General features: G+C 37.0%; 1 protein-coding gene across 2 annotated transcripts in view; it reads left to right on the top strand.

Moving 5' to 3' along the window:
* The window catches only part of SH2D4B (SH2 domain containing 4B), a 66,827-nt gene that overhangs the window by 29,748 nt on the left and 12,757 nt on the right, over window positions 1-24,322 (top strand). The window contains exons 5-6 of one of the 2 annotated variants that reach the window (XM_074154448.1): window positions 4,922-5,132; window positions 8,555-8,682. In XM_074154448.1, coding sequence (XP_074010549.1) covers window positions 4,922-5,132; window positions 8,555-8,682 — 339 coding nt within the window. Of the gene's footprint in view, window positions 1-4,921; window positions 5,133-8,532; window positions 8,683-24,322 lie in introns of both variants that reach the window. The other variant, XM_074154447.1, reaches the window with a different exon arrangement.

Consider the following 24,322-nt stretch of genomic DNA (forward strand, 5'->3'; position numbering starts at 1 on the left):
CCATTTTGTAGGTTTCTAGAGTATTCAAAAAACAATGCCCTATATCACAGTCTCCAAGTGTGACCTCCCTCTGTGAGAACAGATAAGGAATCTGCAAAACATAACAGGAAAAACTGTAGCATAAATATTAATCTGATTGAATATTACAAAAGGCATTCTGTTAGTACACTTGCAAACCTCTGCAAACTCTATCAAGCAACGAAGTGCTCAGATACCATCTGACCAGCTGTACTCATCTCCAGACAAAAATTATTCCGGTGAAAATGCAGAGTTGAGTGACTTGATCTATTGTTAGGCCTCTCCCTAAGCACCCTCTTTTGGTCTCTGTTGGAAGCAGGATACCAGACTGACTCATTATAGCTTCTTTTATATTGTTATATTTTTATGTTCTTCTACAAACTACATCTCTGAATTTATTTTTGTCTGAATTTTAAAGGAATTTGTGTTCTTTTGGTACTTATCTTCCACAGAAATTCAAGTGAGTAAGTTTACTGCCAGGAGCATTTGATAAAATGCTGAATTTTAAAGTGAGTAGTCCCCAGTTCAGCTATGCATTAACTAAGCTGGTGCTTAACCTTAAGTATGTGCTCACTGAACTTCAATAGGTCTCAGAGTGTGTTGTTGAATAGGAATGGGATTATTCACATGCTTTCAGATAAGAAGGTTTCTGAACTGCAGCCATATTGCAGAGTATTTGTGGGAAGTTATTTTCCAATTAGGAGATGGAAAAACACTGTGTGATTTGTATGTGCATTCAGAAAATGTGAAGACTGAATTTTATCTATTAAGTAGTCATTTTGAATTGCTCATAAACAAGCTTCCAAGAATTATTAACAAGGGTAAAGCTGAAACAAAATAATTTAAAAATGAGGATGCATATTCATGGCATATGTTTTTTTCTGCTTTCACATAGCTCTGACTGTAACTCACAGCTCCTCAAAAGCACAAAATAGATTATAGAAGAGGAAGAGTTCCTATTCTTTCACAAATTATGTGATCACTTTCAGCTGCAGTACAGCATGGGTTAATCCTCATCTGTGTCCAAAGATTTAGTATTAGAACTTTGCCAGGACTGCTAATAGAGATTTCCAAATCCTAAATGAAAATATTAAAAGCAACCTTGCATTTTAGGTTAGCATAGAGGAATAACAGATTCTCGTAAACTGTTCAAGGTAAACAAAGCAAACTCAAATTGAGACCTGTAGGATCATAAGAGCTATTACATACACAAGCTTTGTGGTTTCTTCTTTGTTGTTAGAGTATGTTCACACTGCAGGTCATGTAGACATGTCCAAGCTGGCTATAAACTATTTCTTTCTAGTGGTGATAACCATATTATCACGACAGCACAGACCTCAGGCGGGATATTTTTACCAATTTTCCCGGAGGGTTTGGTAACCCATTTTTGGCCTGCTCTACTGTAGCTACGATCATATTGGTACCTAACCTTTCTAAACAGCTCAGGCGTTTCTGCACGAGTCACACTGCCATCAGGGCAGGAGTGTGCTTAATTTTATGAGCCCTAAAGGAGGGTGTACCTGTTGTTGGTATCACACACATGAAGAGAAAACTGGTGGTGGAGATGGACTCATGGACCTGGTTGGACTCTAGATTTCCTATGAGCTTGACGAATCATTCAAATTCCTGATTTCCCAGTCTTGTCAGTCCTGACATTATTCCATAATATAATAGGAAGATGAAAAAAATGTAGATTATTACTGGTAGTAATTCTTGATGCTAGATGGACTTATGGTGATGTTTCAGAGATTTTAAGGATGGAAGACATCATTCAGATATCTAATCTCCCTACTGAAAATACTGACTATTGAATGCAATGCTTTGCAGAGGGGTCATGTCAGAAGTACATTTACTGTAAAAGGACCACCAGTCAAGAAAAGCAATCTGTTCCCATTTAAGATAGTACTAGAAATCCTGACTACTTTTGCTTTGATATTGTGTGAAAGGCTATGTCGTGTCCTAAAATATAACAAGCAATGCAGAATTTGTGGCTTCTTTGATCTTAGAATATTTATGCTAGATTTGATCCAGATATCAAGTTCTTATTATTAGTGTGATGGTTCAGAGTCAAAGAGAGAAATATGAATATTCATTAATTCTATTGTAAGAAGAACCTGCTACAGAAATACGTCCAGATTTACGTTCGGATTTTGAGTGATTTTCTCAAGATATGTATATTTGTGAGAGGTGTTGGTATGGGAGGAGAGTTCACATGACACATATTATCTTGTCTGGAGTGTAGTGGAAAAATTTTTGTAGATTTCTGACTGCAAAGGCTGGACGAATCTTTATCCACAATATTATTTCCAGTCACCACAACCAGTTGATTGTTTACCTGACATAAAGTCCCTTGACCAGTCAGAGAGTTTTCAAAGAAATTTGGCATAACATAGTGACACAGATCCACACTAGGAGCTGTACTAGACAAATCCTAAAGATAGAGGAATGTGAGAAAAGAGAGACAGACTTTTGGGAATAACTATAAGGAATGGAATAGGGAGAAAATCGGGTCTCCAGTAATAAAAAAAAAAAAACAAAAACTAAAAAATGGATTAAGAGACCCTCTGTGTCCCTGTGGTCAACAATACAATTCTTCAGATAAAATTTCTTCAATAAAAATTCTTCATAACATGAAAGAGATGCCTGTATGTGTGTGTGTATGTATATAAAAATCTACATGCATGCATTTAGATATTTATGGCATGCAGCCTTTCCTATTCTGACATATCTTACATATATATATATGTATGGATAGGGAAGGCTGCATGTCATACACACTTTCACAAAGTTTTCTGAATGTTGATGTTTGGCAGTTGCAAACTCTGCTACCTTTGACCATTGTTTTGTGATAAGAAATATTAAAATATGATACTGTTTGGAAAAGGTAGTCCAGGTCACTAGCTTGTGATGGTATAGATTTATTAGCTAGCAAAAATACAGTAGTAGGAATGTCTGTTGAAAAGAGTATCCATTGCTGAGAAAAGCGGGGCATGAAGATACCTTGCCTTTTTCATTACCAGGCAGTCTGTACATCAGTAGAAACAAATCCCAGAAAGCTCCAGGCAGTCTGCCCTGGTCTGTGTACTGTGATTGTGACAAACAACGACTGGTTTCTAAATGTCTTACCAAGCTGCATTGCACTCATCTTCCTTCCTCTCTCTCGTGTTGTTGCAAACACAACGTCCACATTTAAAGCAGTCGTTACTGAGTGGCTTTACAAAGGATAAATCACGGAAATCTTGTAACTAATGTACTTGAGCCTTTGAAATAGCATATTTACATGACATTATCTACCCTTAAAAATAATGACCTGTAAGATAAATAGTGAAACCCATTACTCACGTTTTCTGTGCTGTACAGTTGTTTGTTACTGTGTCTAGCTAAAACTACAGAGTATGTAGTTAAGTGAAACAGAAATCCTGCCAGCTGGATACGTATGAAACATCTATGACTCATTTATTATGCTATCTTGATGAGCTTTTAGTCTTGTATACCTTTCTACAATTTGATATAATTCTAAACTTAAAGGTCTTTTCTTTTTCCCTCATTTTCCCAGAGGGTTTTATTTAATTTCATTTTGCTTTGAGAGCTTTTATTCCTTGATTCCATTAAACCTTTTCATAATTTGGACAGATCCATTTATACTTCCGCTTGCGTTAAATCAGGAGTGTAAACCAGGGGCATGCAAACAGCCTAATGAAATGCAGCTGTCTGGTGTTATATCATGCATTCCTAGTCGCAGGTACAATCACGGCAGAGTAAGAAATAGCGTGTGCACTGTATGAATTGGGTACGATCTAAGCCAGGATAAGTCATGGCAGGATTGATAATTGCTACTGGAGGCAATAGCTTGCTGCTTTAATATTTGCTTCACTGGATGTTAAAGTTTGTTTTGTACTGGAATAATTTGCCTGCCTGAAGTTATTTGGGTCTCCAAAAACTCATCAAAATGGGGCTTGAGGCACCAGAGAAGAGCTGATAGATGACTAATACTTGCAGTACGATTCTTCTTGATGCATTTAAGTTATACCATTTTGAACACACGGTTGTTAGTACATTAGCTTTAAAATGAAGAAGCTTTAGTGAAAGATGCCTGACCTGCAATGGCCAGAGAGCAGTTTCATTTCAGGTTATGGAAATATGTGACTCCCCGGTCAGTACCATTGATAGGTATGAATTAAATCTGCCAGTACAGATTCTGGTTCTTTATATGCAATTTCGGAGACTCACGTGTGAGACAGCCCCATCCATAGCATCAACATGCCCTTTCCAATGGCTATTAATTTCTCCGTTGTTACTGAAGCCATTTTTTAGACTGCATTTTTCAAGATGGAGGTTTCTGTGACTTTAAGTACCGTAACAAAGAGAGCATCTGCCTTTCAGAAAGAAAGCAACATTAACAACAGAAAGCGCAACCTACATGTTAGTTTTTAGTGTAGTAAATTTTGGGAGTAGCTCCTGCAGTTCTAGTTATATGCATAGTTGCAAAGAATTCTGTTAAACACAGGCTTAATTTTAAGCAGTAGTTAGCATTCATTCTTGAAACATAAAACTTGATGCGCAGCCAGTGGAAAAGATGTCCCGAAGCAGAATTTCTCTTATTACAGCCAAAGCAAGTGTCAGATGTAATCGCAGTATGTAGAGGCTCAGTTATTGCCAGTAGTGATCAGCTCACTGATAGCTCTAGTCTGGCGATGCTTCCTCTCCTGGTGGGCCTGTGTTTGAAGCATCAGGGAAGTCATCCAGTTAGCCATCTCTTTGATAGTCCATTGTAATTTGAACGTTCTTGAAATCAGGTCATTTAAGGAATAAAGGTAGTAAGTTGTTCTATAAGGAAGGGGGTAAATGACTGTTTGTATTTCTAAAGTCTCTCCTCCCCACCCTTCCCATTCATTCCACCCAGTGCGCCGCTCCAAAGCTGCAGATGAGGAGAGGAGCCACAAAGCACGCAGGGCCCGGGACGAATATCGACGACAATCCTTGCGTGCCATCCAGAAGGGAAGAGTGGCTGGCCTGAGTAATTTGTTCCAGGGTACAAGCCTGAATAACGAGCAGGAGATAAAAGTGAACAACAACACTGCGAGTCCTTTGCTGTCTCTCTCTGCAGCATCCAGGTTGGTTTGTAGAGGAGTGACTTTGAAATAGTTTTCTGTTGAATTGCTCCCTCTCCCATCCCCACCATTTCAACTGAAGAGTTTTCTTCTTCAGTTGCTGGAAATACTCAGTCTTGCTCTTTCACTATGACCAGAAAAAGAATGTTTAAAGAAAACTGAAAGCTGATTGAATACTTAATGTACACTAAATACCATTCACTTTTTCAGACAGAATTCTTGGAGTTCGTGGAGAGAGAGATGGGTCCGTCAAAAGTCACTGTGAGATTAGTATGCAAGGCTGTGATGTGGAGAAGTCAATGGACAAATCCTTTGCAAGCCTTAAGCCTCAAGCCTAAAACTGCCTGCTGGTTAACAGCTCTTTGAAACATTTTACAGAGAGCTGTCACACTCTCAAGTTCCAGGGATCTTAAGTTTTTTTTTTTTTAGGCAAAATCAAGTGTCTTTGGTGTTTATTAATCTTTCATCTGACTAGGGATTGAACTGCAGAAGAGGAAAAGAATCCAATCAAGCAGATGGGTGCTAGTCATTCTAGACTTTTCCTGGCTTTATCTTGTATCATTAATTTGGCTTCATGTGGTGATAAAGGCAATGTGAGCACTGGCAGGATGGTAGTGTTAAATGCTAAAAATAAAATAATAATAATCCCAACAAACAACATCCAAGCTCAGAAAGGAAAGAGTCCCATTACGTTGTTTTTCTTTACCAGTCAGTGTAGCACCAGAGAGAATCAGTCCCTTGTTGTTTGGAAATGTGTTCTGCTTTGACAAGTTCTTTGCTCTGCTGTGTTGAGACACAGAAACTCTCTGGTAACAGCAGCCAAAACTCTCAGTTTGAGAAAGAATCAGAATTTTACTGTCAGAGAGTCAGGATTTTAAAGTTATCATCGAATCAACTTGTCAAAGGAATTCTCATTGTTTTTCCAAACTACATAAAGTCTTCTTCAAACTGAAGTATCAAAAACACTAGTAAAAGTGGCAGATTTTGGAAAAGACATTGCATAACTTTCACCTGAAGTTCTGAGCTTCTGAGGTGAGGTTTTTTACTGTAGAATTTGGTAGTGCTAGATGTGATCATTTTCAAAAAGGGCCAGAAAAAAAGGCTGAAAAATATTCTGATCATTTTCCAGCTCATGTTTAATACTATGTATCTGCTTCTGAGCTACACCTATACTTCAAAAAACAGGCAGTATTTATTTTTCTTGTCTCTTAATACTCTTCTTTGTCAGTGTCCGTGACTTTACTGTGAAGGTATCTAGAAAAATAAAAGTTGCTTTAGACATGTGCTTTAATAGTAAATATACGTAAATGTATATAATTCAACTTCTCACACCTAACAGTGATATGGTAAAGCAGGAGCAGATGCGTATCTAAAATTTTATGTTGTCAGTGGCCTGGGTGGTCAAGGAGGAGATACACAGTATGTTGTTATTTACCACTAGTGTGAGACAGGGTTTTTTTTGCCTCAAGGGAATGTGGGTTCAGCGTTATGTCTCTAAGTCTTTCAGCATAAAGCATAGCTCCTGTAGTTGTTACCTTGCCTTGCCTTTTCTTTTAAAAGAAATCGCATGAAAATAGTGTTCTTTTATTTTTACTTGAGATCTCTCTTTCTTATAATTTCTGTGTAGTTTAGAAGGCTTCCATTCCATTTTTTTCCTACTGTCTGTCTTATTTTCCCGAGTGTTCTCTTCCCAATGAAACTCTTTGGCCCACATAGTCACTTTTAATCTTTCGCCTACTGTGGGTTTTTTATTTTTACTTTTGTGGTTGTATTTCTTTCTTCCTGCCCCTACTGAACAAGCTCGACCAAAGTAGCTGTATAGAAACTGTAATTTTGAGATTTGGCCCAAGGCAGAAAAAATTATGGATTTGAAAAATTTTTCAAAACTAAACTGGAGAGAAATTAGTTAAGAAATGAGAAGGGACTGTAGAGCCCTGGAATTCAACGGGGTTTTTATTTCTTTGTAGGAAATATTCAAAAACGGAAATATTCAAAAACAGAAATATGCAACGCAGGTAGTTTTGTTTTGTTTTGTTTTTTTAACGTGTGTCTATAATTGAATTCTCACTTTCTCCCCCCGATTGTGGTTGTATTTTCAAATTTTATGATTAATATTGGTCAGATCTACTCACAGAGGTTTATGTAATTTAGCAATAACTGTTACATTCACTGAGGGCTTCATCACTTGTTATTAAGGGAAACAATCACTAGTTTTAGTAACAGTAAGAAAAAATGAAAGGAGGACTCAGTTGCGTATCATCAAGCTTTTATTCCTTTCTAAAGAGCATCTTGCTGTCATGAATTGCAGAACCTTGATTGGTTTCGGGGGTTTTTGGTTATCTTGCGAATTACTTTAATGTCGTTTGGTGACTTCTGAGCTGACATTCTAATTTTGGTAATACTTCTTACATTGTCTAGAAATATACCTTAACTGGCAGCTCCATGACAGGTGGAGTAGGAAAGCTAGAAGTATGTAACCAGCTACTGTAATGGGCACTGTGAAGCGTCTGTCTCGCCAAATGAAAGTGAAACTACAGTACAAGTAGACAGACCCACACTAGCCTTCATCCTACTTATCTGAAGAAGAACAGTGATGGAGATTTGGTAATTTGTGCTAACAGTTTGAGCACCCAGAAACCCATATATATATATACAGATATATATATATCTGTATACAGAAACCCATTGTAAAACCTCCCTTTTACTACTCTAATCAGGGTAAATGAGATTGTATGCTTAATTGGAATGCAGTCATACTTTCATTTCATACAATATAACTTAGCCCTTATTTGGGGTAGCTAAACAGATTTTCCACATATTTTAACTGATTTGTCTCCTGCTAGCTAAAATAATCTAAAATGCATAGGAAGTAGTAGAAACAGTAAGGGAGGGTGGCAAGCAGAGAATGCAAAGGGAACATAAGTGTTTAAACAAACCATTCCCTCGGTAGTGCTCAGTGGTTTGGATACACAACCTATTGCAGCTGATTCTGATTTAGAATTTCTTGCCAGTGAAAAGGAGTACACTCTGAGCAAAAAAATAAACTTTGCTTCTCAGTATGTATATGGAACATGTGGAAACACGTTTCATGGAAAACGAAAGCTGACTGAAATGTCCATTGCATACTTTTGTGGTAAATTGTTTTCCAGTTTAAGTTCTGTGCTTAAGAAAATGTTTAAGGTTTCATTGCAAATGTAAAATCAAAATATTCTGGTTTCCATAAAAACTCAAAATATTTTTAACAAATTTCAAAAAGATTAAAATTGTTCAGTGAGCTATACTGAAGAGCAGTTATACTGAACGTTTTGTAGCCGTATTTTTCTAAATATATAAAAAGGAGATTCATGTTTATATTGTCCCTTGCTTTCATACACTGCTAATTCTCTGTATAAGTCTTTTCTCTAATTACTTGCCTTTCAATGCAGTATCATCTGGGAGCGTCCTTCTAGACCCTTTTCCCGAGATGTCATCATTCGCTGGTTCAAAGAAGAGCAGATCCCTCGACGGGCTGGGTTTGAGAGGAACACCAACAGGATTGCTCAATGGTTTCATGGTAATACACTGATCCTTCATTTCTTATATAATAGAGCTGTGAGCTTACGCTCAGGAAATAAATCTTGCCAGCTTTCATCACAAAAAGGAATGTCTAATGACATTGTGAAAGATAGTGCCTGTTAAAAAAAGATTTTTGCATCATTCCTATTATTATCTTATGATTTTCCTATTTTGCAAGATCAGGTAAATTCATATGTGTTTAATCCCTGTTGTACTTTCTAAACTGGGGTAGCATTCTTTCTTTCTCGCTTTCTTTTGCAAACAAAAATTATTGAAAGATCTTGATTTTTCTCAGAAAGACGTGGGAGTGTATGATTTTAGGCAGTTTTCATGAAATGGGGAAAACCAATTCCTGTTCAGATCCGTAATTTGCTGTCGTATCTACTGGAGTTCCTACCACCTCTGAGGCTTTTGCTCTCTATCGTGTTTGCGAGGCAGCTGAATCTTTGATATCAAATTGACAGGTAAGACTTCTTATTTTCATAGGTATTAGCAATGATCTTTATATTTGTTATACTTAAACATGGAAAAAAAAGAATTCTGACTTAATAGCTGATATAATTGATGGACTGGAAAGACTTTTAAGGTAAATATCAATATTTTTTCCTTGCTACTTTGGTGAATCTGATATTTCTTTGTTGAAAGTACTAAGCTGACCTTGATCCTCCTTTCATGATTCTCTGAGCATAAGATGAAGATGTGTGGGCGTTCTAAACTGAACCAGGCAAGGAAGATTTCTGAAAAATTTAATGTTTCATATATTTCAGATTTCTTTCCATGATACACAAATCCTTAACAAATCCTTAAGTGTTAGAAGACATCAGCAAGCTGCTACTTTCATTGGCATAATTAATTAGTCAAAGACGCTGAAGTCAGTCGTGAATAGATTGCAAATGCTACACACTTCCATTTCTTATAAACAGCGATGCAGACAGGGTTTTTTGTTTTCCTACAAAAGACATTTGGTGTGGTTTCTTTCTGAGAGACAAACTGATTAAAATTTCATCTGTGGACATTTTTCAAAACTATTTTCAACCATGATCTTTCTGTGTGGTCCAATGGTAAATGTTTTCGCTGCTTGTGGGAAGTTCACATCCATAATTGTTGACATGAGTAGTTATGCACATCATTCACGCCTTAAGTTAAGAAGGCATCTGGGCTTGAGCTAACGCCCATGCAGTCTTTCTACTAACTTGAATGGTTTTTGGATTATCCTGTTAATCACCGCAAGAATTAAGAATTCGTGATTTCTTTAGTTTCTCAGATCATGCCGTTCATATCTTAAGAAACTGTGACATTTATAAAAGTGAGCAAAGTACTTCGTTTGTCCTCTTCCCACTCAAGGAGCCTGACAAAGATAATTAAGATAGGTTCCCAGCACAAAGCTCAGTGGTTTTGCTTGCAGAGATCCACGCGAACGCTGCTTTGGTACCTATTTTCTGGGTTAGCTGTGTAAGCTTCTGCAGCTCTGGTCAGATTCATCCTAATCCTTAGTGAAAAATTCACCTGCCTTGTAATGCTTCTGGAGTGGTGGATGCAAACATCAGGTTCTTACAGATGCAGTACTCCACGTTTGTTAGTGTTACGTAGTGTTTATGTTACATTTTGTAGCGAGAAAAACTTTGAGGAAAACGAACCAAACAAAAAAAAAACCTAGAGGAAAATATTAGAAAGTATTGACATACTTTAGCTGCTTCTTTTCCAGGAAAAAAACCCCACCTCTTCATTGAACTGGCCTCCGATTTGGGGGCAGAGGGAGGAGGGGAGAGAAAGGCAACCAAAACCCTTTTGATCCAGCCAAAAATCTTTTTTCTATTCTTTATTTACTTATTAAAATAAAGCTTGTGACCTGCTAATTGATCAATATAGGTAGGTGAATCTAACTTACAAGGGCATCCTAATGATGTATCGAGATGTATGAAACTTTGTTGTAAATCTGAATTCAGAACATGCTTTGCCAAGATCCCAGCTGCTGGTACACTTTGAAAGCTGGGAAGTAATTTGGTGTTTAGGATGGGGAGGTCTGTCTCTTAAAAGGGTTAGAGAAGGAGACACGCTCATTGTTTTGGCCAAGTTTAGCTTTGACCTGGAATTTTCTTTTCAAAGCTCTGTGTGACCCATGCCAAGTAAAGGGAAAGTTACCAGCCTTCCCTATATGTTGAAGAGTTTTGCCAAACTCTATCACAGACATTAGCAAATTGTAGTTTTCTGTTTACTACAGGTATAAGACTCAGGGAATAATATTCAATGTGGCAACAAAACTAGAGGCCTCTTCCTCCCATAAGTATTTAACAAAAGGATGCTGGTGGCCGAAACAGATATTTCTATTTGTTTGCTCTGCCTTTCATTTGTCCTTTAACCATTCTCTTTTGCTTTTTTTTTTTTTCGCATTCCCACTGCTTTGCCAGCTGTTATTTTTGATATTTTTCATATTTTTTAACTTCAGATGTTAGACTTTTCAGTCTCACATACTCTGTTCTGCACTGGGTCGTTTTCCCTTCAGAACATAGGAGGGGGTTGCTGTTTGCACAGGGGGCTGATCTCTAAATATTTCCCCAGCTGTAGTTGGGACCAACATTTTATGATTGTTGATGTTATTTATCCACGATATAAAAGGGATCTCTTAGAGGCTTTAGTGAGTATAACACGGTATGACAAAACGAGGAATTTATTCATTGCCTGTCTGTGAGGCGGCTGTATGTGTGTTGGCCAAGCATCTACTGTAGCACTGTCAGATCTCTACTTGCCTTCAGGTTGAAAGGAAAGTTCGGAGGCTGATATCACAGATCTGGAAACATGAGGTAGTTGCCCTAAAGGTTCTACCTTTGAAATGTAATTGCAGTAGCACGGTTCCTATTGTGGAGAACCGTTTTATCAAGGGAAGTCAGGGTGGCAGCGCAGGTTACTGGCTGAGGGAGTGGCAAGCTGTGAAGAAGCTGATCAGAGCAAGTTGAAGGATGGGTAGAAAAATGCTGAGAGAAGCAGAAGCTGAGTAATCCCTGAGGGCAGGGAGCCAGGGAAGACCATTTTCAATTTAACAGGATCACGTTGCAGATCTTTATAGATCAAGGTTTAATTTCAGATGGCTAATATTGTTTTCAGGAAGAAACTTGTTTTCAAGAGGAAAATCTAGCAGACCTAAATAGTGACAATGGTTCTGCAAATCAGATGCTCTCAGTAAAGGATTCAAGACTTAGTATTTCTTAAAGTCTACTAATTTTGAGTCCTTGAAACAGCAGCAGCAAAACTGTGCATATTGGTGTAGCTGAACTGTGGGAAATATAGCTTATAAAATAAAGCTTGTATTATATTTTCTAAGGGACACAGAAAAGGCAGTGGTTTGATTTGAAAAACATCTAATAGCGAATACAGTTTGCTGCTTTGAATGTAAAAGCAGACTTTTTCTTCTGCTCTTGAAGAAGAACCTTCCAGTCATTCAATGAATGCATATTAGGAAGATGTAAAGCAAGTGTCGTGTAGATCAGCAGAAGTACAGCCTTCTTGACATTAATGATCTATTTTCTATTTCACTGTTTTATTCTTATCTAGCTTTTACTTCTATTTGAGAAAGTGCACAGATAGATTCTCTGCTTAAGTAAACTCAGTCTCAGGGGTCTGGGATTTTTTTTTTTTTCCCTTCTAGAATTGTTGTTGATGGATTATCTTGGGAAAAGATACCAGATCTCACTAAAAATCTCCTGAATTCACTGAGAGCTTTTCCACTGTCTTTCGCAGGCCTTAAAAGATGCATCCAAAAAATAGCTATGTGCAAAGCTTGGTATCTAAAACATCCTGTGATTGTGAAACATCTGGAATGGAATCAGAGAATCCTGACTCAAATGATAAAAACAGCTGAAATAAAAGTTGTCCATTACAATGTACCTGTTATCTTGCACACATTTGCAGGACAGCTCTGGGTTTGTGCAAGTAAGTGAAGAAGGGGAAGTGTGAGATTAATAAAGAGTTACAGAATATAAAAATTTTGAACAATTCTCTGGATAAGATTGAAAAAAGACTTTTGAGATTATAGATTTAGAAGCTACTATGTCTTACTCTCTTTATCGAAAAGGTAGATTTCTCTGTTTTCTACTCTGCCAGCCTGTTCTCAAAGAGAGAGGGCTGACTCAGTTGTGATCAGCAGTTCAAATATCTGTAGACTCCATGGCTTGTGACTGCTGCAGGGATGCACCCAAGTTGACAGAGGCTGATAGTTATTGCTACCTCATTGATTTTGTGTAAAACAAGTCACAGTCATTTAGTATTAACCGTCATTCCTAATCTGTGTGGATTTCTCCAAAAATGTTGCTAGGAGTGAATGTTACCTTTGCTGGGAGCCTTGGAAGGAAGAACAGAAATGGAACAAGTTTGAACACCAAGTAACGCTCTCATCACATAACCCTTCATTAGAAAATGGGTTGAGGCATAATGTTAGGCATGAGGGGGGGGGCATGCACAGCTGTCACCCCTGTTGTCCCTGTTTTGTGGTTAAACAGGGCATGTTATTTGCCAAGGCTGCTTAGTCCTGTGCTTTTCATCACTGCTGAATTCAGACACGGAGATGAATGATATTCATATCCCAGTGGTTACGCAGGATGAATGAGAGCCCTCTGTTGTATTATAGAAAGGGGTTGCTAAACACTGAATGAGACAAGTCAGGCTGGAAAGTCTGTGTCTAGCATTTGAAGGACAGATGATAGGCTCACTGGTTTTGTACCATGGCCTTTAAATAGTAATAATACCATAATTTTACTTTGCTTTGAAATAATTATAAGCAATAATGTTTATAACCTACACATACAGGTTTTATTGGGGCACTATACAACAACCAGTTTGTCCTTGCAGGTCTATATATATTCTCTATATGGGTTGCTTTACACATAGTTATTAGAGCAATGATAATCTGTTCATTTGCTGTGAGGTGGAACACTATTTTTTATATTTTCAGACCATATTCCTATCAAACATCTACTGGATGTTCTAATCGAGTTTTTTTCGAAGACAGTACAGTATTAGGAGTTAAGTGTTTAGATCCTGTGGCAGATTCTGGTACTTGATTATGGATGTGGAGGAAATGGCCTCAAGTTGTGCCAGGGGAGGTTCAGATTGGATATTAGGAAAAATTTTTACACTGAAAGGATTATTAAGCGTTGGAATGGGCTGCCCAGGGAAGTGGTTGAGGCACCATCCCTGGAGGTATTTAAAAGACAGGTTGACACAGTGCTTAGTGACATTTTTTAGTGATGATTTTTTATCAGAGTTAGGTTGATGGTTGGACTAGATGATCTTAAAGGTTCTTTCCAACCTGGACAATTCTATGATTCTATGTCTCAAGTCAAGACAGACACATAACATATGACAAAACCCAAATACTTCACCTCTAATGCAGTTCTCAGCTTCTTCCTTAAGAAATGAGAGGTGTTTTGCTGTTTTCTAAGAAAGAAGGTGATCCTTCATATACTAAGTCATTCCACTTAGGTCATAATGATTGTTTCGGTCTGTTAGTTCTTTTGAAGGCTTTGGAATTGTTTTTCTAGTGCCATTACAGTTCCAAAGTGTCTACACAGACAGGTTATTAGCAAACAAAATAAATGTTTTAGACTCCTGGCTCCCCTTGGAGGGGAGCAAAGTATCAAAGTCAGGTAATGTGAGCTGTAACATGCTGCAAGGAGAAAGGAAGCACAAAAGAACAGCAGGGAAATTGTAGAATGAGGCAATTGAATAATTAATGTAAATAGGCTAATTGCTAGCGTGGAGTGAGCTTTCTTATTCTTTTACAATACATTGTCCTTCTTGACTGCTTTTTAACTGGAAGCTATATTCTCAGGGTTAGGTGTGTTGTAAAGATAGAAGGCAGCAATTTTTCTGAACAGGTATTGCAGACACTAAAAATAAGAGATAACAAAGAGCATTTGACTACAAAGGGGAAACAAGTTTGATGAAATCTTAAGGGTTTCATGGATACAAACAGGTCAGGTGCAGTGTCCATACAGTGCACTGCTAGTCAAAGATTTAAAAAAAAAAAAAAAAGTCCTTTCAATTCCAGTAAGTGACAGACAATTGTATTTGTGAAGAGTATGCACCAGCTTTTTCATAGAGTTTACTTCCAGGTGAATTTACTAATCTCTTAATGAAAACATATTTTGCTATTGAAAATCAAATTGCTTTACCTTCTGAAGACTTCTTGCTCCCTTTATTTGAAACACTTTAAGATTTTCTTCTCTATGTGCTACTATTAGAACATGACATAGTGAGCAATTATGATATCATGTGGTAAGCCATCATGGTAACTTAACAAATTTACCTGTAATTTTACATTACAGTTCTGTGTTCCATCTCCTTATTGAACTGGACTGTGTGTGAGGCTATTTCTCTGTTACTGCAGCTCCTTCAGTCAGGCTTCCTCTATCACATTACATAAAACAAAAAGGAGAGGTGTTCCTGAATGGAAAGCTCTGCTGTTAGCATTTGGAAAAGAAGAATAGTTTATATAAAAAAAAAGTGATATAAGAGCATGAGTTCTTTGGAACAAAACTTATATAAAGACTTAAAACTGACCCATTTTAAAGAGTCAAGTGAAAAGCTCTGACAGCAACAAAAATTGTTTATGCTTAGTCTGGAAGAAATTATGACTCTTTATGGTGACCAAGGCGAACACAGAAGGCCTTGTTCATGTGTCCAGCAGCCTGAATTTGAGCTATGGTTCCCTTTTACATATACCGTAGTCTGCTCCTTACAGGCTGGATCACAGATTCTCCTTTCAGTGTCAATTGTGTATGTGTTAATTGGTTAGTTAGTTAATCTATGCACAAGGTGCACTTAGATGTCAGTTGCTACCAGCACATGACATTCAACTCCTACTGCATATCTTTAAATATGGATGTTTCTATATTCTATATGTTTCTATATCTGGATGTTTCCTCATCACTCCCTCGAGCATACCACAGGTGTCCTGTTTAGAAACTTGTTAGTCCTGTATGAATTGTTGATATCCCACTTATTGTTAGTCCATATCTAACTGTTTATCAGCTGTGCCTCCAGCTCTTGTTCCTTTGCCTACACACTTAAAATAACATGCTATTTTACAGGCTTCCGTATATTTTCTGCAGCTTATGCTAGACTAAGTCACATTTATTATTTTACCTGCAGTATGTTCTCTTTAAAGCACAGCAAATACTTGCAGACCCAAGGTCAGAAAATGTTACTGATTTCCCAGCAGATGGCCTTCTTACAGTCCTTCTGTCTTGCTATGCAAGGTATTGAAACCACAGTCCTATTGATCCAGCCTCAAGGCACAAAAGAAAGATTACAAGTTACTAGTTCAACAGCTCCTTTGAAACAATGCTATTTTCCTGCTAAGCAGACACAACTCTCTCAAGCAGGGTATCAGCAGCTACGGTGTGTAGGAACGCAGCAGGGAAAGGCATGTGACTGTGCAAAATTACGTTTGGTTTAGCTTAACTCCAGTTCACCCAGTTAGGAGCAGATTATGACACTTAAACTGCTTTCGCCACAGGAGATAAACAGTAGGAGATGATGTGAAAACAAAGGGAAGAGATTTCTGTGACTCTGTAGGCAACTAATCTGTATGTGCAACTTCACCATGGGATGCTGGCATGGAGGCAGGATGAGGTGGAGTGAGGGAAACACATTTGCCCTTCCCCTGCAGAAGTTAAGGGAGTGACAGCTCTCCTTCTTCCCTCTAGGATTTCAGAAAGGGCAGTTCTCCCTTCTTCTCCTGGCCTTTCAATGAATGGGACTGTCAAATCACAAATTTATGAATCTTTTTAAGAGGAAAAACTCGAAAAGAGCTGTGTAGGTTAGCACGCTGATTAACATGGCTCTGACTGGATCATACCCTACCTCTCTATCCAAGATTAGTAGCTGTAATATAATACACAACAGTTCTTAATCCATGACAGGGAGGACTCCGATCTAAATTGTATATAATTCCATGGAATATTCTGCCACTGCTGCTACCACTGCTTCTCACAATTAAACACAGCATGGATCTTTCATGAGGGCATGCGGCTACTGTAAATCCATTGCGGTACGCTTGACAAAAGTAATCTTTTGTACTTGAAGTGAGCTGCAAATATTTATAGATATTTCTGTCCAAGATACAAGAAAGTAATAGTTTATTAGTCATGGGACAGAGCTTCTTCTCCTATTTTCCCTCTTAACCATGCTACTGTTTTCAGGGTGGGGAAGGAAGCCTTGAGAGCTACATGGTGGTAGCAACAAATGATTCTGCACAATTGCTGTCTGTGTGCACCTCCTGTTATTATGTAAACTAGAGTGATTCCATTGATGAAATTTAGCGTAAATGAGACTCTTAATTCCAGGCTTTGTATTAGAAATTAAGTAAAACATTCTGTTTACTTCTGTTTGTAACTTTTTTCAGAACCTCAGATGAAGTTGGTCCCTCCATTGAAGCCATTTCTGCTTACTGAATAGTGGCTTCAAACACCTAATTCAGATTATCCTGTTGTGAGTTTGAGCCCAGCTGCCAGCCCACTTACCTTAATTCCAGCAGTGGTAGGAAATGAGGCTGGTTTTTAGTGGCTTAACTGAGAACTGGGTCAAACCCCAGAGGATGTCCAGAACTGGATCATTGTAAGAGCTGCACGTGGATATTACACTGCTGTTCATTAGGCATGAAGTTTTTACTATCCCAGTGTTGTTCTCATTTGACTTTCAACAGTGCTTCAGTGTCTCATTCCCTTTATTGAGTGATTAAAGGTAACTTTTTCCCATGAGGAACAGGACACTTAAATCAATATGCAAGAATGTTGCAAGCAGCTAGAAAGCACTATAATTAACAAAGTTAGCTTAAAGTTCCCAAATCTAGCCAAATGTGTGAGAAGAAAAAGTAATAATCGATATTATCCCTAGGTTTATTTTTCTTTGAGCTGGATAAAGAAGTACGGTTTCTTAAGTACTTAGACAAAATACCACAATCAAACTGTTTTGTAGAAATCTATCAGAACTGCTATTTTAATTTGAATACAGGAAAATACTCCAGATACAGCATGATTTAAATTTGTATACCATTTAGCAATAAAAGTTCTAATGATTACATGATTAAAAAACATGTAGAAAGATTTCTTTTAAGCCCAGTGCTGTAATCTGGAAGATTTTCACAGATGTAAATAGATTTCAAATTTGACTGCTAAGGTACTAAAAAAATATATGCATTCCTAAACCTTACACAAATGTAATATATTTGAAGCAAAAACATTTTCCTTCACCTCAGAGAAAAGCATGAAAAGCAAAGAACACAGTGTATTTTCTGCTTAGTTATCTGTTGTAACACCAACTGTAAAATTTGAATTCCAGGGCTCCATGTTAACTGTGATTTTTATTTTACTCCTTCTATTGAGTGAGCTCTGCTGACACGGTGATTTACTATTACGGATGTCATTTAGGTTTATGGAAAATGTATCTTGACAGCTTCTTCAACACCTATGGGATTATAGTGTTCTAGGTAAGCTGTAAGACATATGTGCTTTTGAAGACCATCAAGGGCACATGCTTATATTTGTATGCATGTAAAGTTTTTCATACTTTTTGGATCTATTGATTTGATTGTAAAAAGGAGAAGGGTTGATGGGTAATTTTTGAGTGGGGGATATATTTTTCTTAATAACCAAGGGTTGTTTTCTTTTATTTATTTAAAAATAAATTGAGAATGCATTCAGCTGCTTTTCTTCTGCCTAATTCACAATCAAGAACATTACCATTAAAACCTCCTGAAAATTTTTTTATACCTTACACTCACAAATTGTAGTGGTGATTGCCGAGCCAGTTGTGCTATGTGATTGCCATTATCAGCTGATATCTATTCAGTGTATTCATGATACTGAGTCAAATTGGCTATAAACTGTGGGCCTTATTTATAACAGTAGTCTAGGTTCTTCCTGAAATTAATAGTTTCATGCCAGGAGCATACAGCAACCCCCAGCTACGTCACAAGGTATGAGGAAACATTCCATGGGAAGAGAGAAGCTGGAGCTTACTGCACTCTGGTGACGATGCCATTCTGGTCCCTACCTACCTGAATAAGCCTTGGACTGCCTTTCTAGGGCTGATGTAGAATTGACCTCAGAATCAGAAAGTCAACTCTTGTTGCTTATGGAGCTGGAGGTCAAACTAGAGGTTTAATGAGTCTTGTTGGATGCAATGAAGAATCAAAATCTAACTTCCATGTACTTCAGATAAAAAGCAAATTAAAATTAAAACAGCATAGGTACATCAATACAAATCACTATCAATATAAAAAGGCCAGTAAAAAACATTAGCAACTCTAGCAAATTAGCAGCTTGTCAAGGCTGTAATGTGATATTTTGTTTACTGCCATGTAACTCAATTAACTTCTAGACATTTCAGTGTCCATTCATTGGGCAAATGCTCTTACAGTCAGACAACTAAATTAATGAAGTTGTATTCATAATGCATTCCCAGTGTGCTGAATGACAAATCAATACTAGCATAAAATAGAGCCCTTTAAAGTAGCAATATACCAGGAAGACTCCCGAAGAAATCTCTGAACATTCCTAATGCTCAAAAACGTAATCAACCTAGATATCACCTCTCTGTCGTTAAACCAGCAGAATTAGAAAACCTTTCCCACACAACTGTGCATTTTGTATTACACTGTTCAAGATGTTTGGTCACAGAAATTTGACATTTGCATAAAACTGACAAAGTGTGGATGCATATGGAGAGATTTGGTTTTCCATTTATATACAAGCAGATTTTGAATATCTAATAGTTCTCATTCATGTCAAAATCTTACTTCTCTGGTTCAGTAGTAATTGTGAAACTTCTTTGTTTGAGGTTGAACTGCAAATTAATTGCCTTTTGGGAAGTAATTTAAGTATTTATTAAATATTTTTTTCTGCTGCAGAGATGCGTCATATAGAAAAAAATTGGATCCATAGTAGTATCAGTGACATCTGCTAGTCTAAAGCAAATCATTCAGTACATCTCTCTTATTTTTTTAAGTTTTATTCTAAATAGGATTAGGGTATATTTCCTTTTTGCTTGAAGCTGTAATCTGTATGTTTGGTTGCTTTACTGCACGCAAATAAAATATGTCAACCCACTAATAAAGACAGTAAGTTCAGTTTTGAAGACCAAATTTGAAGTGTTGGGCTTTAGCCTAATTCACCAAAATTGTGAAAAAAATTAAGTACGTATTGAAGATATTCTTAAACATACTTTGTCTTTTAATGAAGAAATTATACTGTTTTTATATGAGACATTGACAAGCTTTATGACAATGTGAATAAGAACAGACTTTTTTCTTTTTTTCCTAGGGATGAGTTTGAGACAGTGGCACTGCTGATTTTCTCTGATTTTTACCATTAATAATTGCAGGCTTTTTATAATTTAGCTCATGACTGAATGTACTGTTTTTCCCTCCTGGGTTTTTTTTTTTTTTGTATAATTCTTGGAGACACTCTGATAAAGGCAGGATTACCCATAAAATGTGGTGATATAGATAGGGCTGCTTTGCTTTTGTTTGTCTTTATAGTCAATCTCTGCATCCTGCAGCCTCCAGTGCAATTAACTCATGATTTAAGAGTCATCTTCTTGTCCATCTTGCTACTTCTCACTTGGCTTGATGAAATTTGCCAGTAGCTTCCTATTATCTAAGTAATTTGTTCCTTGTCTTCATTTAGTAAATCCAGTGGCTGTTTCATAGGTATTTACAGCTGTGGCAATAGTGGCACAGGAAAACTGCACTAGGACTTAATGTTGGTGTCTTACTTATTCCTTTTTGATATGAAATCATAGCATATTACAATTCTCAGTAATTTATTACTATTAGAAAGCTTTTTGGCAGCTGGTTGTTTCAGTCCAGTCTGTGTGGACAAGGGCCTGATTTTTAAATTTCTCTGTATTTTCTGTACTCAATTACATGATGGAAAAATGGGTATAATGGGTCACAAAACCACCCCAGAATAAAGGATTGCACAACATACAAGGCAAAAGCAAATCAGGCCTTTTACTGTTCTGCCAGAGTTTATGTTGATTTATTATATAATTTATTCAGTATAATATCATAGTCACAGCCTAGACATTAAGAGTTTCATGGGCACTGAAGTGAATCTCCTGTTTTCCTCTAGAAGTGCTATATTTATGATAGAGCATGCAGTGGACTTTTTAAATGAACACGCATTATTGCTCTCTGATCTATATATCCTTAAAAGTGGCCATGTTTTTATAAGAGGGGCTGGTAACACAAAGGATCCAGTCTGCATTTGCAAATATAAATGAATTGTTTGCCGAAGCATCCGTGTATTCACAATTTGGAAGCATCAAAAATTATTTGCATATCAATACTTTAAGTGAAACCATATATAATTGTTTTTAGCATGTAATATTTTTCTTATGTCAAAATTATTTGAGGACAGAAGCATCTTAAGGGACATCGATATATTAAAATGTGTAGCACAGAAGCAGAACCTGGTGCTAAAATAAATATATTGTATATTTTTTAACATTTAATGTTTTAAATAGTGCTTATTTTTTAAAGTAGTCCACAATCCAGTCAGTAATACTTATTTTGGAGCTAGTAAAATATTCATGCTGTTTTAAAGGATTGCATATTTTGTCCTTCCAGGTAGAAGTTTTGTGCTTGACTTGTCTTTCTGGTTGAGATTAAACACCTGTCGATTTGCAAGTACAAGTATTTCTTCCAGCAGTGGTTTTCAAAGAAAATCTTGGTGGTTAAATGCACATACGTAGTTCGGTGAAGGGAGCAGTGGAAAGGTGATAAAAATCCAGTTTGTGCTGAAACTGTGAGGAACCATTTGGAGAAAGATGAAAACAGTAAAATGAAATGACAGAAATTCTACTATGCAACTTAATTACTCTGGAGATGTTTTCTCACATCTTCATCCAAAGCCTAATGAGGAAAAGACATTCTTTTTACTCAGATAATAACACCCTGTTAACAACAGGGCACAAATGTTTTAGGTTACTTGTTTTCACACTTGAAAAAAGAGCTATGAACTGAAGCCTGACTTTGGTGGTTTGTTTTACGTATTTCTCTGAACATATCAAGAAATAATTTTGTGGAGTATTCAGTCATCTTAATTAATCTGATTTAGGATATCCTGGATTTATGTTCAGTGCTGGGTGCTTTGTTGTTAGTGGTGTATTTTTGTGATGAGCCTCCTGTTCTGGAATTACTATGAAAGTATTTGAAACTATTTTGTGAGTTTGAAAACAAACCCCTTACATTTTGAATGGGAAACTTTTTTGCTTTGAAATTTTGGTTAATTTATAATTTTGAAAGACAAAAATATTGAGAGGTTTGAGAGGTGGGCCCGTGTGAACCTCATGAAGTTCAGCCAGGCCGAGTGCAAGGACCTGCACCTGGGTCATGGCAATCCCAAGCACAAATACAGGTTGGACAGAGAATGGACAGGCTACAAAGAGCCTATCTTCAACTCATTCTTCTACTTTGCCTTTTTGCAGAAATCTAAAGCAAATGAAAATCTCATTGTAGGCTTTATTTTTTTTTTGTGCAATTGGTTTGGTAAAAGCTCAGTCTTCCATATTTTTTCATGTCCATGCTGCCCTCTGAGGTATTTAGGAGGAACAAGGACTTACGATAGCTGGAGTTATAAGAACATAAATAGATCCGAGGAGGGCTTTTGCTCTCTAATCCTCTCCTATCACAGATCAACTTTCTCATCTTTTTCCTTGATTTAGGTCTCATTTGCGTAGCAGATTTTCTCACTTGTTTTCAAATTCAGCAAAATTTGAGGATTTAAATAAGAAGTAACAAGGTGAGTAATGTAAATAACTGAAGTGGTTAAGAAGTGCTTGCAAACGATGCCCACAAACTAGAATTTCCCTTTCTTTTTCCTCTGTTGCTTGCAAGACTAAGACTGAACAAATGCAAATATTTTTCTTCCTGGAGAAAGGGTGGTGAATACTGGCCACTAACCTTCTAAAAAACTGCCATTCTTTTCAATTTTCACACAAAACACAATATCAGTGACTATTGTACCAGAACGGATGTGTTTCTCTTTGCTTGGCCTGGATCAAAACTTAAATCAGTTTCTTTGCTCCGCAGTGTTTTTGTGTTAACACCACTGTACTATTTCTAGCCCTGTAAGGCTGCTGAAGTGGGGTATTTGTATGTGCTTTACCGATTAAGCAAATTTTAATGTTTCAGAAGAAACAGTAAAGTCTTAATATCTACTTTGCATATGTCACATCACTCACCTATCACAAAAGTTTATTGATAGTCTGTATAGTTGGCTATGTTTTTCACATGTAACAGAAATAAAAATTCCATCCCATCTGTATTGTAAGGAGGTGAACGCATCCAACAGGAGTAATGTTTGTCACAAAGTTCCTCATTTGGACAAGTGTACTGATAGTTTCTCAAAGCGTGTTTGTTTCTTATTTGGAGTTTGCAGACATCCTCATGAATTAACTTATTTTCCATGCTATTTGCAGGAAATGTCAATTATTTACAACAGCATCTAGGATGCTTATATAGGCCTGGAAGTATGTACTGATTTATTTATTTAATAAAATCCCACTTTCTTATTTCCCAATCATCCTATCAATTAAGGAAAAAAACCCATCATTATCAAGAATATTTGTAGTGTTTATATAAGGCATCCTCTTTAGATGCTTGAATCTCCTTGTTGTTGATCTTCCATTAACTTTACTAGAATATGGAGGCTTCCAACTTTAGTCAGTGAAAACAATACAAAAATAAATATTCTTGCCCCTAAATTTCTATCAACATACTGATCATACATGGCAAACTATGCACAGAGAATGAATGGAACTATGCGCAGAAAATAGAATGGTTAACTGTTCCATTTTTTTGAAATGAGCTTATTTTCAGAAGCTGTTCAGAAGAGGAGAACTCAAAGTAAAGGGTGATAGCAGAGGTTTAACGCAGGGTTTTCGGGTCAGAAGAGCCCATCTCTAAAGAATAATCAAGAAATATGTATATGAGATAAAACATTAGAGGTCTTTTGTGCTGTGTTTCCTGCTCTGATAGATGACAATTAATAATGTACAAAGAGAAAAGAGTGTTTGAAATCTTTGTTTTCCTCCTGGCTAATGTATTCTATAGGCTGATCTGAAAGGAAGGAAGGAGAGAAACCGACACTGTGCTTAGAGGAGACATTAAGGGAAAAATTTATAGCTCCATTATACCAGTGGTGTATTCAGGCAAGTAATGCAAACGCCTATCTTTTATGTGCTGCACTGCTTGTTAGGGAATATGGTGTAAATATTTTGACAGTGAGTATAAAGGGTTTTTACAGTATTTGATAGTTTGGATATAGAATGAACTTTAAAGGAGACAATTAAGGGGTATATTTTCTGCAGAGTGCATAGGAATTAACTGTGAGCCACACTGGCAACAGTGGATGTAGCACATCTGATTTTCTGTAAACCTGAAGAAAAATACCTATTATAACTACATTACTCATTTAGATAGGATTTTCAAAGATTCCCAGGAGAGCAAGGCACCCGTTTCCTCCAGAATTTCAGTAGGTTTTTAATTGCTTTAAGGAATGTCAGCCTTAGGAAATTAAGAAAGCTTCTGAGGTCTGAGTTTTCTTATTCTAAGAACTGCTTTATCCTGACAGAAC

This window comes from Numenius arquata, chromosome 10, assembly GCF_964106895.1.
Source record: "Numenius arquata chromosome 10, bNumArq3.hap1.1, whole genome shotgun sequence".
NCBI lineage: Eukaryota > Metazoa > Chordata > Aves > Charadriiformes > Scolopacidae > Numenius > Numenius arquata.